The sequence below is a fragment of the Pungitius pungitius genome, chromosome 2 (assembly GCF_949316345.1).
Source record: "Pungitius pungitius chromosome 2, fPunPun2.1, whole genome shotgun sequence".
Lineage (NCBI taxonomy): Eukaryota > Metazoa > Chordata > Actinopteri > Perciformes > Gasterosteidae > Pungitius > Pungitius pungitius.
Genome location: NC_084901.1, coordinates 17,776,675 through 17,795,662, shown reverse-complemented (window position 1 = coordinate 17,795,662; position 18,988 = coordinate 17,776,675). Strand labels below are relative to the sequence as shown.

The window sequence follows — 18,988 nt, the reverse complement described above, 5'->3', positions numbered from 1 at the left end:
GTCCCTGCGTTTCCACGGAAACAGAGCCAAAGGGGTGGAGCAACGGGGTATTAACTAAGATGATGTCACCTCAGTCTGCCTACTCTTTTATTTTCAGAGAGGACTCTGTGGACAAGGAAGGGAGCGGAGCAATTTAAGTGTGTGTCTTTGTTTCTCGCTGTGTGTGTTTGTGGGTTTGTGTGTGTGGGCAGTTAGCTTGCTCAGTATGGTTCAGGGCTTCATGAATTAGCCATGACAGGCTGACAGACGCCCGTGGAGCTGTTTAACACAAACACACACACACACACACACACCTGACTCGCTCCTTTGGGTCCCCGAAGGATTCTCGGAGTCGAGAGAAGTCGGGGTAGAAGTGGACGGACGGAGAGACGACTTCCAAAAGACCCGACTGAATCTCTGCTGGAAAACTGAGACACAAAGAAGACATCATATATATATTTATATATATATATATACATCATATTCTTTTAAGTGTGACACTTAAAGCTAATTGAAACATGAACTTCATGGTCATCACAACTTCAAGCGAAGGAACAGAGAGACAGAAGGAGAAGGAAAGGAGGGGAGTGGGAAGGCAAGAAGGAAGACGGGAAGGAGAGGAGATAAAGGGGACAATGTAGAGACGGTAAGAGGGACCAGGGGAAAGGTGGAAGGGAAGAACACAAGGACAAGAGAGAAGGGAAGAAGGATGTAGGAAAAGGAATTAGGGAATAAAAGGAGGATGAGAGAGAGAAGAAAAAAAACCATTTGAGGTAGGATGAGAGAAAGGGAAAGAAGGATATAGGAGTAAGAAAAGAAAGCAAGAACGAGAGAGAAGGAAATAAGGATATAGGAAAGAAAGAAAGAATGAGGGGGGCGGAAATAAGGATATAGGAGTAAGAAAAGAAAGCAAGAACGAGAGAGAAGGAAATAAGGATATAGGAAAGAAAGAAAGAATGAGGGGGACGGAAATAAGGATATAGGATGGAAAAAAAAAACAAGGATGAGGGAGAAGGAAATAAGGACGTAGGAGATGGAAAAAAAGGACAGGGCAAATTAACTGTGAGTGAAATCAAAGGGAAGAATGGAAGGAATTAGAGTTTAAGATAAAAAACATCATGCATGCCGTTTGTGTGCGTGTGATAAATTAATCATGCTGCACTTTGATTGCATGCCGTAAACAATGGCGCACACACAGCTGTTCACACACGATATATAAGCCTGCAGGGAGCAAGCCGACATCAGAGACAACACACACACACAAACACACAAACACGTGTGTCTCCTCCCGGGCCGGTTGCCGGAGAAACAGCATCCCATCATCCAGGTGGACAACTTACAGGCGCTTCAGGTTGTCTGCTACACTGCTGGCGTACTGCTGGTCGGCCTGAAGACACACGAGCACACAGGAAGTTAACAGTTTTAGGTTATTCATATTTAACATCATAAAAAAAGGCTGTTACTACGTGAATGCAATCTTTTCCGAATAAAATACTTCTACTGGGTTTAAGAACAGACATAAATACTTAAATACATCACTCGATGTTGTGGAAGAAATAATTAAATAATTGGCAAGGTTCAGCAAAAGATGTTGAAATGCTGTTTATTACTTTGGATGTTGCCAGATTTTTCGTAAAGATGGACGTATTTTTCTTTTTTTTTTATTGGATCTTTGAGGAAAACGCAGAGTGTCACGTTGTGAAGAACAGCACCACTGACCAGGCCACTTTTTAAAATGTGTCGGTAAAATTTATATTGTTGTACTTAATGTATTTTTAAATTTTCTTTTGGTCACTTTGTTTCTTTTCTTCAGAAGGATCCAGTGTTCACATTTCTACTTTGATAGAAAAAGAACAGAAGCGGCTCTTTACGATCAAATAATAAAATAGTAGTACAATCTAATTTGAGATCAATTTCAAGTGTTTTTTATTATTTTGTCCACACAGATCCCATCATTGAGGGTGGAATTGGCTTCCTGAGCTGTGATTGGCTGCTCGTTTCCCCGGGCAACAAGACGAGGATGTTTTCTCTGTTCTGCGCCAGTCGCCAAACTTATGTTCTTCATCACCTTCAGTGTGTTAGAACACAACACACACACGCTCTCTCTCTTACACACACACACACAATGGACTGACATCATGTGAAAGTTTTTTCTTCTCACTAGAACATCAACAACAATGTTAGCAATCGCTGACATCATAGTTGAACCTTCCTCTCGGCCAATCAGGATCCAGCTAGGGCCTGATCATGTGGCTGTGCAGGACGTTCTCACAAACTAACACACACACACACACACACACACACACACACACACACACACACACACACACACACACACACACACACACACACACACACACACACACACACACTAAGACACACACAAATCTCCACCAGCCCAGGAGAGTGTTTGTCTGCAGAGAGCATGATTGTGTGGATTGTTTCGGGTCCTGGCAGCGCCAGCTGGGTGGAGCTTACCACAGAACTCTGCACTAACAAGGAGCAGACTTCACACCGTCTTTTTTTAATGATTAATAAACTACAATTCTGTAACTGGGTACTGGGTCTTCTACTTTACCACATTTCACTTCTATCTAATTTATCTGATAACTGAAGGAGGGTATTAAAACATGATATTATCAAATAATGATGATCATTATAGCTTTATCTACCAGCAGTATATACGGCCATTATTATTAGCTGCACCCTTACCACATTAAAGTTGTGATATAATATTCCGCATACATGAGTAGATTCTGGTGCTCTATTTCTCTGTGGTATAAGAACTTCTATTATTTTGTACTTCTTTAACCTCTGCATAGATTTATTTTGGACCAAATTGAAGATAAAAATAACATGGATATTCTCCTTGAATGCATTAAAGCAAACAGAATGAGAACATAATTCAAGAACATCTTGAATGTTCATATATCATCATGTGGGGCTCGACAGAAAAAAACACATTCTACTATATTATTGGATATGTATAATAAATAATATAAAATCTATACATTTGAAGTGGAGTCAGAAGTCATCTGGTCAATTTTTTCTGTTGAACAAGAAGTGGCCATATTTGAAAAGAAGAGTAGAGACTTGCATGTAACCCTGCATGTCCTGCTTTATGACCTGTTTGACTCTAAATGAAGCATCATTTATTAAATGAACATCATGCTCTATTGAAGAAGACTTGAAACTAGAAACTTGAAACTAGAAACTGTTTACAATGTTGTCTGAGGCGATAAATCAAGAGAGAAGTAGAGTCATTTTCTCATAGACGTCTATAGGACCAGAGGAGCCGTCCCCTTTAATGCATTATATATATATATATATATATATATATATATATATATATATATATGTGTGTGTGTATAATGCATGTGTATGTGTGAGACTTAATGACTTCAGAGAACAGCTAAAGTTTCAGAGGTCAAACTAATAACGCGCATGATCAGCTGCTGTGCTGAAAGTGTGTGACCCCCATCACTGTTACTGAAAACAAAAACACATCCACCCACACACACACACACACACACACATTGCTGTAAATGAGAGCATGAAAACGCTTCACACTGAAGTGATTTCACAGCTTAAATAATTCAACACACACACTTCATTGTTTCCCTTCCCTGCAGCGGTTAGCATTAGCACAGACGCTAAACACTGAGATTATCAGTCTGTGTGTGTGTCAGGGTTCATTAACTACACCACTGACCTTTAGAATGCATGCATCAACACACATGCTCACACTGATGGCCAATTACCCACAAACACAGAGACACACACACACTCACTCACTGACCTCAGCGATGAAGACGACGATGACGCAGTCGTCTTTCTCGGCCGGACTGAGCTCTGACATCAGAGAGCTGAGTGTGTCGGTCAGGTAGGAGTGGACCTCCCTCTTCACACTGGGAACCCCCATCACTATGGAGACTGCACACACACGCACAGACACACACACACACACACACAGATAATAAGAACATTTAAAAGCCTCTGTGTCTTAACCTCTTTTTCTCTACTTGACGCTTCAATGAAAAAAGCACTTTGTGTTCAGTCTGATCAGTTTCAACGCAGACACAAACACACACACACACACACACACACACACACACATACACACAGATACATTTACATTAAATGAATTTATTTGTCTGTTTCCACTCTTGTTTTTTTTCCTTTGCCTTTGCAGCACCATAAAGTACTTTGTGTCCGACAGACGTGTTTTGCGCCGAGTGCCTCATAAATACATTTGACGGCACACACAAACACGCACACACACGCACGCACGCACGCACACACTCTTATATTCTGTGTGTTTTATCTGTATTATGCCCTCTGTGTACAGCAAGCTTTGTCCGAAAATGGTCCACAAAGCAGAAAAAAACGCTTGGTAAATAAATTAGACTCGACACACACGGTGACCTTGCCCCGGCCCGGCTGGTTTTAGCTGTTTGTTTTACTCTGCAAGGGATGTGGAGTGCATCGCGGGGGGAGGAGGGGGGGAGGGAGCAGTTAGCCGTCCCGAGGGGAGCTGCACTGTGCCCGGGTTGATGATTGTGTGTTAGGAGCCTCCAGGCGAGGACTGGGGAGGCGCTTTTAATGCATCAAAGTAATGCGTTGAAGATGTTAATGGATGTAATCTGGTCCGGCGGTTGCCTCCCACCTCCGGTGCGTCCCTGGCCCAGGTGCACGGCCGGCTGCAGGCTGTCCTCCCGGTTCAGCAGGTGAGGAAGGTGGTGGAAGATGGAGGGAAGCTGCAGGACGTTTTTGCTGCTGCTCACATTCCACAGCTTCAGCCTCGTCTCCTCTGAAAAGCGAAAAAGTAGACTACATTAGACCAGTTTAGACCACGTGAGGTCAAAGTAGACTACATTAGACCACGTGAGGTCAATGTAAACTATATTAGACCAGTTTAGATCAGGTTTGACCAAGTGAGGTCAATGTAGACTACATTAGACCAGGTGAGGTCAATGTAAACTAGATTTGACCAGGTTAGATCAGTTTAGATCACGTGAGGTCAATGTAGACTAGATTAGATCAGTTTAGACCACGTGAGGTTAATGTAAACTAGATTTGACCAGTTTAGATCAGGTTTAACCAAGTGAGGTCAAAGTAGACTACATTAGACCACGTCAGGTCAATGTAAACTATATTAGACCAATTTAGATCAGGTTTGACCAAGTGAGGTCAATGTAGACTAGATTAGATCAGTTTAGACCACGTGAGGTCAATGTAGACTAGATTAGATCAGTTTAGACCACGTGAGGTCAATGTAAACTAGATTTGACCAGGTTAGACAGGGACGCTAGACCTTGTGAGGCGAGGTTAGATTGGGTAAAATGATTTTATATCTATATATTTAAGTTTTATTTCACCCAACAACCTCTTAGTCCGTCTTACATTGGTCCCTCATAGGGAAGCTTTATGCAAACGCTTTATTTAAGTGTATATAATAAATCTTTTTTCAAGACAAATTAAAATGAGACCCTTTTAGACCACATTGAAAGCAGATTACGCCACGCTGTAGCTGGATTATCCCGGATCCCCCCAGCTTAACCCAGGTTCACGCAGCGACCAGAAGACCACTGACCCGAGAGGCTGCTCCAGGTGCGGTTGATGTCTCTGAGCGCCTGTTTCTCAGCGATGGCTCTCTTGATCTCCTCCAGGACCAGATTCAGCTCCTTGGAGCGCCGCAGGTTCTCCTGCTCGGCCGAGTGAAGGCGCTCCCTCAGCGCCAGGAACTCCCGCTGGTAGATGTCCACCACATCTCCTGCAGGGGGGAGCAGGTGGAGAAGGGTTTACCGGGGTTTTGAGGCTTTTTTACAACAGGAAACGGCAAATGTTCCCGAAAACCTACACGCAACCGGTCGGGTTTCTACAAATGAAAAACATTCAAGGTGCTCCGAAGCCGTGAGAATACTTTTTTGTACACCTAAAAACTTCCAACACGTCAGTTGTGAAAAAGGGACAAAACCAATTAAAAGCTTGTGGACCTGAAGGTATCGACAAGTATCACAAGCTAAAATCTTCCTGTGAGCCATTGAGCTCCACTGATAACATGTAACAGGAACTACTGAGTCACTACAGTCATGTTTTAACCGGCAGCAGATCAGGATTCAAAATATTCCTTTTACATAACAGGACATGTTTTCATATCATCTTCATGTTTTTATGTATCCCTCGATTTTAATACCGAACCATTCTGATTGATTACATTTTAATAACAGAAGACATTTAAATATGAGCATGTTTTTTCTGATTCACCATCGGCACCCTGGACAGATGGAAACGAATCGACAGATTCCGGCTTCTCTGGATTAACGAGAGAGTTTATGGGAACGGACAGGTAGGGGAGGAGCGGGGGGGAATATATATATATATATATATATATATACGTAATCTGGGTGAAAACATGAAAATAAAAAGCTAAATCCTTTGATCTAGCAGCAGCAAACAGCACCCATCATCTCTCCATCATCCCTCTCCGGGTTAATGCTGTGTGAAGGTAAATCTGCTGTAATCCCCGGTTATTCAGATGAATAAACTCTCACATCACCACTGCTTTATTAAATAAGAGACGGCGTGGAGTCAGACCCAGGAGATAAACAATAGGCTTTATTCTCTGTATTATTCAGCACGAATATTATGAAAGAAGATAACAATTTATTTCCCACATTAAGGAAAGGCCCGCAGGATGGATATCGGATATTTAAGCATAACATGTTGTAGAGAAGAACCAAATTAAGGCCATTTCCCTGAACATTTTTTTCATGCACTTTTAACTTCAATGTTATTAAACATTTGGTTTTATTTCCTTCCGGACATGGAAGCACAGAAATTTCTTTAACCATAATTAAAGGTTTCATAACATAAATCCCTCAAATATTAAGCCCATAAAGGCCTCACCTCGCACAGGCCTCAACTCACTCGTTATTTGAAATAACAAAAAAGTAGAGAGAACCGCTGGACGAGACCCGCCTGGCCGGTAGTGGTCGAGATGTCCTCCAGTCCGTTTGGCTGATAACTGAAGTGAGTCTGAGCACGCACACACGCACACACACTGATGAGTTTTTAATGGTGCTGCTGCCCAGTTATTTATCTGCTCTGATGAAATAATCTCCTTCCTGCAGACTGATGGTAAACTGGTCTGAGTCTGTGCTGCAGCTCCAACTGCTGAAAACAACCCATCACCAACACATGTGTATTTGTGTGTGTGTCGATGTGTGAGAGAGAGAGAGAGAGACAGAGGGAGAGGGAGATAATAACGTTGTCTTGTTTGAAAGTCAGGCTCTTTACAGGATTACATCTTCATATAAATATTCACGTTTTGACCTCCAAGAGGGAATGATGTCATACGGGTGTGTTTGTGTGTCTGAGTGTGTTCACTAATTCACATGGATAACGGGCGGAAACTAAAGCCGTCATGTGAGGTCAGAGGTCACCTGGCGTGCAGACACACACACACACACACACACAAAGTTGGCTTATAGATCAATAGCTGAATGGAGCCGGATAAACACTAATACACTGTAATCTACTCTATAACACACACAGACACACAAACACACATTTCTACAACGGAGCACGGTTGAGTCATCCTGTCTGTGTGTGTGTGTTACTGTAATAATATAATAAGTCACTAATCACAGGGTGGAGACCAGGCAGGTAATGAGATTACCCAGCATGCTCTCTCTCTCACTCTCTCTCTCAGGAAGGAGTGCTGAGAGTACGGAGCGTGGTTGTGAGAGCGGTACTAACGATCATCTTTTGATCTGGTTTCTGGATAGTTGTGTATGAGAGTGTGTTGTGGTGTGTAGGGGCCACAGGACTGTGTGTGTATTGTGTGATTGTTTTGTCTGTTTGGTGCAGTCGGGCAGCGTGTGCTGCTCGGCGCGCTAAGCGCCAGCATGGAGCTGCACAAGCTAACCAGGAAACACGGCGTGAGGATCGCGCCGTGTTTCCCGTGTTCAGCGGAGGACTGCAGCCTGGCAGTGGGGGAGTTAGTCGGTCACAACAGCGTGAAGTCCGCTGCTAGGATGAACAATGCTGTGGTCATTTTCTTAGATAGCGTAATTAAAGCAAACACGGTGGTGGAAAAAGGGATCGTGGTCTTTGATACGTATGTACCTGTCTTTCCTCTAAGCACACCGGCAGTTAAAGTCACCGTGTCAAACGTTCCACCTTTTATTAAGGACGAGACAATAGTAAGAGAGCTATCGAGGTATGGGAAAATAATGTCTCAAATCAAGAAACTGTCTTTCGGGTGCAAGTCTCCATTATTGAAGCATGTGGTGTCACATAGGAGGCAGCTATACATGATACTAAATAACAGGAACGAAGAGCTAAACCTTGTGTTCAAACTGCGAGTGGAAGAATTTGACTATGTCATTTTTGCAACCTCCAACAACATGAAATGTTTTAGTTGTGGGAGAGAGGGTCACCAGAGCAGAGCGTGTCCTCAAAAGAAATCTGCTGAACAGGACAGCACCAAGAAAAACCCAAGTCAGAAGGACAATGAGCAGGACAGAAGAGACAAGCAGGGCGGACAAGAGCAACACCAAGGGGAGGCAGGTGGGGTGCAGCAGGTGAGCAAGGAGGGGACGAGTGGGGTGCGGCAGGTGGAAGGAGAGGGGACAGAGGTGGGTCAGCAGGCAGAGAAAGAGGGGACAGAGATGGCTCAGCAGGCAGAGAAAGAGGGGACAGAGATGGGTCAGCAGGCAGAGAAAGAGGGGACAGAGATGGCTCAGCAGGCAGAGAAAGAGGGGACAGAGATGGGTCAGCAGGTAGAGAAAGAGGGGACAGAGATGGGTCAGCAGGCAGAGAAAGAGGGGACAGAGGTGGGTCAGCAGGCAGAGAAAGAGGGGACAGAGGTGGGTCAGCAGGCAGAGAAAGAGGGGACAGAGGTGAGCCAACAGGTTGGAAAAGAGGAAACTAAATTGGTCCAGCAGGGAGAAGAAGAGGGGACAGTGGTGGTGCAGGTAAGCGCACAAGACAACAGCCAAGTGTGCACTGGAGGACAGGTGGAGACAGGAAAGAGACCGAACACAGGAGAAGGAAAAAATGGGAGTGAAAATGTGGTGAAAGAAACTGGACTGACGGGCAGTGAGGTGGATATGGAGGCAGATGAGGAGGTGATTAAAATCCCCCGTTTAAAGAGAAAGACGAGGAGTAGGGAAAGCTCACAGGCTAAAAAAGTGGCAGTAAGCACGACACAAGGAAGCCAAGGAGCAGAAGAGGGTGAGTCCAGCATGGAAGAGGACTCGGTTGCTGACAACGAGGCCGGCGCAAGGCCTTGTAGCCGTAGGGTCACCAAAGAGTACAGTGTGGGGAGAATAAAAGCTTTTTTACAGAAGACAAAAGGTGAAAGGGGAGTGGAGTTAGGAGACTACTTCTCTGACGAGGAGAAGCTCGCTAACATATTAAAAACACATTTAAGCAGCAAAAGCAAAGGAGGCTTCACAACAAAAGAAGTCTTCAGGGTAAAAAAGATAGTTTTAAAAATTAATAAGGAAATTGAAAATGATGAAGGGGACGATGAACATTAGGATCGCACAGATCTTCCTCAAGTTAAAGTTTTGTTTGTTGTTTTTAACTTATTTAACTATGAGTCTGTTAAATATATGCACACTCAACATGAACGGAGCCAGAGACTCTGTGAAAAGGTCCCTACTTCACCAGATAATGGAAGTAAAAACTGTTGATGTGATGTTTCTACAAGAAACTCATAGTGACTCGACAAATGAGACTGATTGGAAGAGGGAGTGGGGGGGTGAGGTGGTGCTAAGTCACAAGAGCAACACCAGTGGGGGGGTGGGGATCCTTTTCTCCAAAAGATGTGCCCCGGAGGACCTAGAAGTGGAGCAGGTGGTGGAGGGCAGGCTGCTTGTGGTGAGGGCAAAACTAGAACGTTTTAATTTCATCTTTGTAAATGTGTATGCACCTGTCTCTGGGCCTGAACGAGTGGTCTTTTTAAACATTTTAAGCAGTACACTGAGCAGAGTCAAGGTGGAGGACTTCTTATTTCTAGGAGGGGATTTTAACTGTACGGAGGACGATGCCAAAGACAGGAACCACCAGGAACCTCACAGGCCGTCACAAAGAGCACTGAGGCAGTTAGTAGAGCAACATGAGGTGGTCGATGTCTGGAGGAGGGGAAACGGAGACGAAAGACAATACACATGGGCACATTCCAGAGGGAATTTAATGTCCCTGGCCAGACTGGATAGGTTTTATTGCTTTAAACACCAGTTCAACATATTTAAAAAATGCAGCATACTGCCTGTTGGGTTCACTGACCACGCTCTGGTTCTGTGCAATGTTTTTATCCCAAACGTGAGGGCAAAAAGCGCATACTGGCATTTTAACACGTCCCTCATAGAAGATGCACATTTTAAGGAGGTATTTAGGTTTTTTTGGAACAGTTTTAAAGAAACAAAGCATAGTTTTACGTCTTTGAAACAGTGGTGGGACAGGGGGAAAGTTGAGATAAAGCAGCTCTGTCAACAATACACTCAAAATGTCACACGGGACATCACCAAATCTATGAGAAATCTGGAGACTGAAATTGTGGAACTGCAGAAACTAGCAGAATCCACTGGAAATCGAGGTCATATTAAAGATCTCAACTCTAAAAAATCTGCTCTTGCAGACCTGCTGGGCACCAGGGCTCAGGGGGCGCTGGTCAGGTCCAGGTTCATGGCTGCAGCGCTAATGGATGCGCCCTCAAAGTTTTTCTTCGGTTTGGAGAAGAAGAACGGGCAGAGGAGAGTTATCCACGCCATACGCTCTGATTCAGGGCAAGAACTCAGAGACACGGAAAATATCCGGAGAAGAGCAGCAAGTTTTTACTCAGACCTGTACTCTGGCGAGTATGAGGACAATAACAAACTGTTTGACTTTTTCTGTGGAAGGCTACCAAAGGTCCCGGAAGAGGTGAATGCCGGGTTGGAGAGTCTGCTGGTAGCAGGTGAACTACACTCTGCTCTGCTCAGCATGGAGGGCGGCAAGGCCCCTGGAATAGACGGGATCCCGGTGGAGCTGTATAAAGAGTTCTGGAGCGAGATGGGAGAGGATCTTTTATCCGTGTTCAACGAGAGTTTTAAAGACATGATGCTACCGCACAGTTGCAGAAGGGCAGTGATTACTCTCTTACCAAAAAAAGGAGACCTGCAGGAAATGAAGAACTGGCGTCCGGTTTCCCTTCTGTGCTCAGACTATAAAATCCTGTCCAAAGCACTGGCCAACCGGCTAAGAGAGGTGATGAGCGAGGTCATCCATAAAGACCAAACCTACTGCGTGCCTGGTAGGAGTATACTGGACAATGTGTCCTTAATTCGTGATATTTTGGACATCTCTGGTTCTTTGGGCATGAGAACTGGTCTCATTTCATTAGACCAGGAAAAGGCTTTTGACCGGGTTGAGCACCTTTACCTCTGGAAGACCTTGGAGAGTTTTGGCCTCAGCCCAGGTCTCATAGCCATGATTAAGGTGATGTACCAAGACATTGAGAGTGTGCTGAAAATTAATGGGGGCCTTAGCGCTCCCTTCAAAGTGTGTAGAGGGGTGAGACAGGGCTGCTCTCTCTCAGGAATGCTGTATGCACTGGCCATCGAACCACTGTTGTGCAAAATCAGAGCAAACATTGGAGGCCTGGTTTTAAAGGGTTTTAATAAAGGTTTTATTTTATCAGCGTACGCTGACGACGTCGTCATCTTTGTTAAAAACCAGAAGGAAATCACCGCACTGAGCACAATTGTTAAAAACTTTGGCACCTTGTCAGGCTCAAAGGTAAACTGGGCGAAGAGCGAGGCACTGGCAGTAGGGAACTGGGAGCAGGGTCTGCCCAGCCTACCGGGGGGGTTGACCTGGAAAAAAGACGGGTTAAAATACCTTGGTGTGTATGTGGGGAACGATTGCATGGTAAAGAAGAACTGGGAGGGGGTTGAGGAGAAAATGAAGGGAAGACTGGCTAAGTGGAAGTGGCTGAAGCCACAGATGTCATATAGAGGCAGGACTCTGATAATTAACAATCTGGTAGCCTCAGCTCTGTGGCATAAGCTGGCCTGCATACACCCTCCTAAAGGCCTCACACAGAAGCTACAGGCCATCCTTACAGATTTCTTCTGGGACAGGCTGCACTGGGTCCCGCAGAGTGTACTGTTTTTACCCAAAGAGGAAGGAGGGCAGGGGCTTGTGCACATTGAAAGCAGAGTGACCACTTTTAGGATTCAGTTTTTACAAAGATATCTCTCAAGTCAGACGGAAGTGGTGTGGAGAGGGGTGACGGACTGCATTTTACGGACGGCAGCTGGTCTGGAACTGGACACCGCACTTTTTCTAACCGATTTTAACCTTTGTAAATTGGGTGGATTATCGCTATTTTATCAGTCACTCCTGAAAGCATGGAAATGTTTTAAATGGGAGAGACTAGGACCCACATGCTCCATACACTGGCTGCTTCAGGAACCACTTGTGTTTGGAGCCAGGTTGGACATCCAAGATGACACGACACCAGGGCTGACCACCATGCTGTGCTCCTCTGGAACCACCACCCTGAAGAGACTGGTGGATGTAGCTGGTCCTGAACTGGCAGACGCATCGGCAGTAGCATCTCGACTCGGGCTGAAATCCATCCGGCAAAGCAGAAGGATCCTGAGCAGGTGGGCAGGGAGGCTGACCGAGGACGAGATGGAGATGCTGCAGCAGTACGGAGAAGGAGAGGAAACGCCACATGCTACAGATCCCTTTCCGGATCTAGGATTAATGCCGAACCTGGATGGGGCCCTAGGACCACTATTCCAGGAATCTGATCGAAAACCCATGGATTTCCACATGGTGAAGGGGAAGGCAATATACAAAAAGTGTGTGAAAGCGCTTAATAAGAAAAAGTTGAACCACAGAGCTGACACAGTGTGGAGGCAGAATCTGAACTTGGACATTGGCGTGAAACCCGTGTGGAGGGTTTTATACAAACCTCCCATAAAAAAGAGAACGGGAGATCTTCAGTGGAGGATACTACATGGTGCCATTGCGGTTAATACTTTTATTTCAGTTATTAATCCCACAGTTTCCAAGAGTTGCCCTTTCTGTGAAGAGGAGGAGACTGTGTTTCACTGTTTTTATCATTGTGTGAGGCTCTGTGACCTGTTTAACACACTGAAGAATGTTTTTAAAGGGTTCGGTGAGACCTGGTCCAGGGTCACATTTATTTTAGGAGCTAGTTACACAAAAACGAACGCCGCAAAAGGGAAACTGCTCAACCATTTGGTTGGAGAGGCAAAACTGGCAATCTACACCAGCAGAAAAAACAGAGTAGAAGACAGAGTAGGGCAGGAGGCCCTGAATATCTTCATTGCAAGAGTCAGAGCCAGAATCTGGGTTGATTTTAGGTTTTTTACTAGCATGGATAACATGAAAGATTTTAATGAAAAATGGTGTTACGGGGAAATAGTGTGTTGTGTGCCTGGAAAAGAACTAGTTTTTAAACCTCCCTTCAACACGATGTGAGGAGCCATAGGCTTGCAGTGCATTTTGTTGTCGTCTGATTGCATGTTTGTTGCTCGTTTTATATTGTTTTATGTAAAATAAAGGTTTTCTAAAAATCAAATCTCTCCCTCTGTGTGAGTGCAGAGCGTGGAGGTGGGAGCGATAGCGTTTGTAGTGTAGATCTGCCTAATATTTAATGCGTTGAATTTAGAAGTTTTGTGTAGAAGTGTTTTGTTGGGTAGTGTTCCTGTTGTGCGCGTTTTTGCAGCCGATCAAGTCACGCTGATCGGCGTGCTAAACGCAGCCATGGACCTGACCCGACTAACGCGGAAGCACGGCGTTAAGGTTCCGCCGGGCTTCTCCTGCTCGGTAGAGGACTGCAGCCTGGCCGTGGGAGAGATGGTCGGTCACGGCAGCGTAAAGTCCGCCGCCCGCATGAACAACGCGGTGGTGTTGTTTGTAGACAGTGTGGACAAAGCTAACATGGTGGTGGAGAAGGGGATCGTGGTGAATCAGACGCGCGTGCCCGTTCTGCCTCTCGCCACACCAGCGACCCGAGTCACGGTCTCTAACGTCCCCCCGTTCATCGGAGACGAGATGCTGACCAGAGAGCTGTCAAGACACGGGAAGGTCGTGTCTGGCGTTAAAAAAGTGACATCAGGCTGCAAATCTCCTCTCCTCAGACACGTGGTGTCGCACAAGAGGACGCTGTACATGCTCCTCAACCAAAAAAACGAGGATCTCAATGTGGTGTTTAAAGTAAGGGTGGATGGTTTTGATTATTTGGTTTTTGCCAACTCTGACAATTCAAGGTGTTACCGGTGTGGGAGGGAGGGACATCAAAGCAGAGCATGTCCAGAGAGGAAATCTACTAGTCACAACCAAGGGGGGCATGAAAGACAAGAGGGGACAGTTGGGGTCCAGCAAGGAGGTGAAGAAGGGACAGATCGAGTCCAGGAGAGTGTGGCGAGTGAGGGGGGTGAACGTGGAGTTCAGCTGGTGGAGAGAGGGACTGGTGGAGTGAAGGACCTGACGGGTGGGGCCCAGCAGGTGGGGCAGGCGAATGACGGAGTGAATGAAGGGACGAGTGAGACCCCGCGAGTGAGGCAGGCGAATGATGGAGTGAATGAAGGGACGAGTGAGACCCCGCGAGTGAGGCAGGCGAATGATGGAGTGAATGAAGGGACGAGTGAGACCCCGCGAGTGAGGCAGGCGAATGATGGAGTGAATGAAGGGACGAGTGAGACCCCGCGAGTGAGGCAGGCGAATGACGGAGTGAATGAAGGGACGAGTGAGACCCCGCGAGTGAGGCAGGCGAATGATGGAGTGAATGAAGGGACAAGTGAGACCCAGCAAGTGGGGCAGGCGAATGACGGAGTGAATGAGAAAATAGTTGGGGTCCAGCAGGTTAGAAAAGGGGGTGAAGGGAGGCAAGAAGAGACGGGAGGGTGTCTGGAGACATACTTTGAAGGGACACTGTCTACTGATAGTGAAATGGACATGGAGGGGGGAGAAGAAAGTTTAAAAATCCCCCTCCTGAAGAGAAAGACGGAGAGCAGAGGGGGCTCTCAAGCCAAGAAGGGGTCAGGGAGCAGAAGGACAGGGGGAGCAGCAGTAGCCGATTCGGCTGTGGAGCAAGACTCTGCGGACAGCGTCTCTTCTGGCGGGACGGCCACTAATTGCTACAGCGTGGGGAGGGTGAAACTCTTCCTGAAGACCACAAAGAACATGAAGGGGATACAGCTGGAGGACTACTTTCCTGATATGGAGAAATTCAGGCGTACTGCTCGAGAGGGCGCAAGTAAACGAGGGAGTTCCCGCTACACCCAGCAGGAGGTCTTCCGGCTACGAAAGTTCGTCCAGAGGATCAACGAGAGGGCTGCCGTGGATTGAGTGGAGTACCGGCTGAGAGGAGGAGCCAGTGACCAGACGAACCTACGGTTCATCGACAAAGTGGACGATTTCTGTGTGCGTCAGTGCTGCAGAGGAATCTGGAGCTGATTGGCTGGAAGGAGATTGCGTCTTCGCAGAGTCATTCTGTGTGTTTATTGGACCTTTAATGTCAACATGGAATATGTTTTTGTTTGTGTTTGTTTTTTTAAGAAAATAAAGGTTTTTGAAAAATCAAAATCAAAATCTCTCTCTGTTTATATGTGTAACAAAAACACGCACACACACACTTGTACAGGATGAGTCACCGTTAATGGGCTTCGTGACTTTCGGCTCAGAGGAAATAGGCTCTTTGAGGTGTAAATGAGACCTTTAGTCTCACAGTTTTAAATATTAGCCAGATAGTGGTTGATTGATTTATTGATTGATTTATTGTGGCATAACAGTTATCATCATCAGACACCCACATTTTGGAATAATACTATGTAGTACTGCCCGTTCTACGTTATACTCCAGTACAATCACAGATATCCTTCTTTTCACTCAAAGTTTAAGCCTTTAAGGAATAAAAGCTAATTTTTTTGCATTTGACTACTGGTTCGGTTTTAATAACTAACTCAAATGCAGAGAATCAGTGTTTGTTATTAATAAATCAGAAGGCGAACTATTTCATGATATCTTTGTATTAGATTTTGTTCCCGTTTGGTTCCAGTTAAAGACGATGAAATATGATATTGAGCATATAATGTACCCTTAACACAGTGGCTGATCACTGTAACCAGACCCGAAGCACACAGAAAGGAAACGCTATTCCACACGTGTTTCCCTCCACTGGTTAATAAGTCGCTGGGATCAGCAGCAGCTCCTAATAAACATCTGGCCCCTCAAAAGAAGATCCCCTCTCAGAGCAGAACACACAGGTCTCACAGCAGGAGAAACCCAACTGATGGTTCATCTTCCTTTGTTTGGTTTAAATTGTGACTTTTTAGCACATTCACAGACTTAACTGGCGTTGAGCTCCGATAACAAAGAGCTGCCCGTGGATTTTAAAAACCCATCAAAAACATTTATACACTCGGAGAAACGTTGATTCAAAATAGAGCAAAACAGAAAGGGCCTCTCTGAACCTCAGCTTCAGGCTTTTGTGCTCTGCAAACAGATGACTGGAGAACAAAGAGGAACCGCTGGAGAGAAAAAACAGGTGATTTCAGTCTGGCAGTTAAACAGGAAGTAAATTACCCCCCCCCCCCCCCCCACTGCCGCCCGCCGCCCCTCCCTCTCCTCCACACACACTCACAGGTATGTGAGGAGCGAGAGCACACCTGGCAACTCGAGGCTAAGGACACGGTCCCCATTTCAGCGTGTGTGTGTGTGTGTGTGTGTGTGTGCGGGTTTAAGTCAGAGAGTAACTGGGAGCCAGCTTGTTCCCCACTGGTCACAGATCAGCGGTTTGTCCAGCGAGCTCAACTTGATGACTTCTCTGCTGTTAATACACGTTTTCTGCTGTGATGCAGCTGCTGTTCACACCGATTCGTAACGCAACACTCTCTCTTTGCCCTTAGTTAACCTTTTGTAAAAAAAAAAAAAAAAAAAACCCGGCGCCATGATTCTGCGTCTCTGAAAAGCGGCCCAAAATAATCTGCTGGCGAGATAAGCAGCACGAAGGAACACAAAAGAACACGTAGAGCGACAGAAAAGAGGAGGCGGGCAGAAGGTAAACTCTGCGACGGAGCCGAAGTTCCGTGCGACAAAAAACAACAAAGCGCTTTCCTCTCTCCTCGTCGCACTAATTCTCACAGATCAGAGGGCCGGCGGGAACCATTAGCATTTGAGCCAGACGCACCGAAAAACACCGAAACACAAGAGACGGCCAAGAGAAAAGCGTTAGAAAGTGAAGAGAGCCAACACCACATAGGAGCACAAAGCCGCTTTCAGACTAAACAGATGGAGAAGATTCAGGCAGGCTGTCAGGTAAAGCTCCCTATGGGGGGAGGCGGGGGTGGGGGGGGTTGAACAAAAACCACCTGGATATGTGCAGATGTTGGCAAAACTTATGAATTCTTAAGAATAATGTTTCACCTTAGTCAGCATCACTTAGACGAGGGCTGTGCTCCCTCACACAGAGGCTCATTGTGTTCTGGGTCATCTGATAATCAAGATGTTTGTGCGTCAATGTTTAGTCTCGTGGTGACCGGCACTTTGCCCAGAAGCCACCCCTGTTTTTCTAGCAGCGGATGACGAAGATGAACAACTTGGGTCCGGCGGCGGCATCCGTTCTGCTGAGTGCGGTCAAAGCTTCACGTGTTGACGCTGCATTCTGTCCACTGTGCACCAGGGGGCGACTCCTCTGGTCCTATAGAAGTCTATGAGAAAATGACTACTTTACTTCCAGTAAATATATTACATTTCGTATTAGCACTTCCAGATTAAGCTAGTGAAAGGAACTTTTTGACTTAGTGTCCCTGTTGGACTAAAGGACAGGTGTCTCTTTGTACCAGAGTATCTTCATAAAAACTCCTAATTGTCTGCTCTCTGGCCAAATTAAAAATTTCAGAACATGGAAGTAGAAACAATGCAACACATTCCCTCTCTGCTGCTTCCCTCTGCATCACAATGTTCACCGGACCTCCAGACAATCGCACACCATGACTGATTCAAAAGAAGGGATTTTAGGAACAAATCGTCTGAAAGTAGCCTCACACACACACACACACACACACACACACACACACACACACACACAGAGTAACCTTGGTTCAAACCCAAACAGTATCATCTAACACCATGACTTCATCTTAGAGCGTGTGTGTGTGTGTGTGTTCTATGCATACTGTCTGAGCTCTTGTTTCGGTCGATATGTGGAGTAGCTTTGTGTTTATTTGAGCCTTTAGTCAATACTGTTGTTTGTCTGTGTGTGTGTGTGTGTGTGTGTGTGTGTGTGTGTGTGTGTGTGTGTGTGTGTGTGTATCTGTGTGTCGCAGAGTCATTACCGTGGTTTCTTACGCACACACACATTCATACTGTTCATTTTGGCAGCGCTCACATATCTTCACATGCCGCTTCCTCTCAATATCAGCTGTCACATCCAATAGGAACAGGGACAAAGGGACGGTAGGAACAAAAATCTGGCAGGGTTTGGGTTCCTACCCTCCTGTCGGACCAGATGAACTGACTGGTTTCACTGGCTCACGCCGCGACTACCAGTTTGCACCAGATTGCACATTTCGCTGTTTATTCCATGTGAATCTTTATATATTCCAAAAGAAAAAAAAATCTTTATTTTGTCTTAGTAAGAATTGATGCAAACCAAAAGAATCACATACAAATAATAATATTGACTGAATAAATAGAATCCAGGTTATTTGATTGTAACCCTCTAAGTGTAGTTGGTCTGTAAAACAGGGTCGTCTCAGGTTAACGCTGACTGCTGCCAACATGGCTGCCACATTAGCATGAGTGCTAAAAACAAAGCAGTAGCGCGTCTGTGGAGGAGGAGGAAGGAGGAAGAGTCGGTGAGACTTAGACCGAATGTTGGTTTCTGACTTCCGACTGTAACTCCTAAACGTGTTAAGGAACAACAGGCGGAAGGATCACAGCCGACAAAAGGGCCTCCTCCTCTTCCTGCTGCTGC

At 45.7% G+C, this 18,988-nt stretch overlaps 1 protein-coding gene across 2 annotated transcripts in view; it reads right to left on the bottom strand.

Annotated features, from left to right (window-relative positions):
* Positions 1 to 18,988, bottom strand: part of mgat4b (alpha-1,3-mannosyl-glycoprotein 4-beta-N-acetylglucosaminyltransferase B) — a 55,320-nt gene that overhangs the window by 13,511 nt on the left and 22,821 nt on the right. For both annotated transcript variants that reach the window (XM_037460063.2, XM_037460064.2), the window contains exons 2-6: positions 5,573 to 5,752; positions 4,646 to 4,789; positions 3,779 to 3,912; positions 1,320 to 1,366; positions 294 to 407 (exon numbers count right to left, since the gene is read on the bottom strand). In XM_037460063.2, the coding sequence (XP_037315960.2) occupies positions 294 to 407; positions 1,320 to 1,366; positions 3,779 to 3,912; positions 4,646 to 4,789; positions 5,573 to 5,752 (619 nt within the window). The remainder of the gene's footprint in view (positions 1 to 293; positions 408 to 1,319; positions 1,367 to 3,778; positions 3,913 to 4,645; positions 4,790 to 5,572; positions 5,753 to 18,988) is intronic.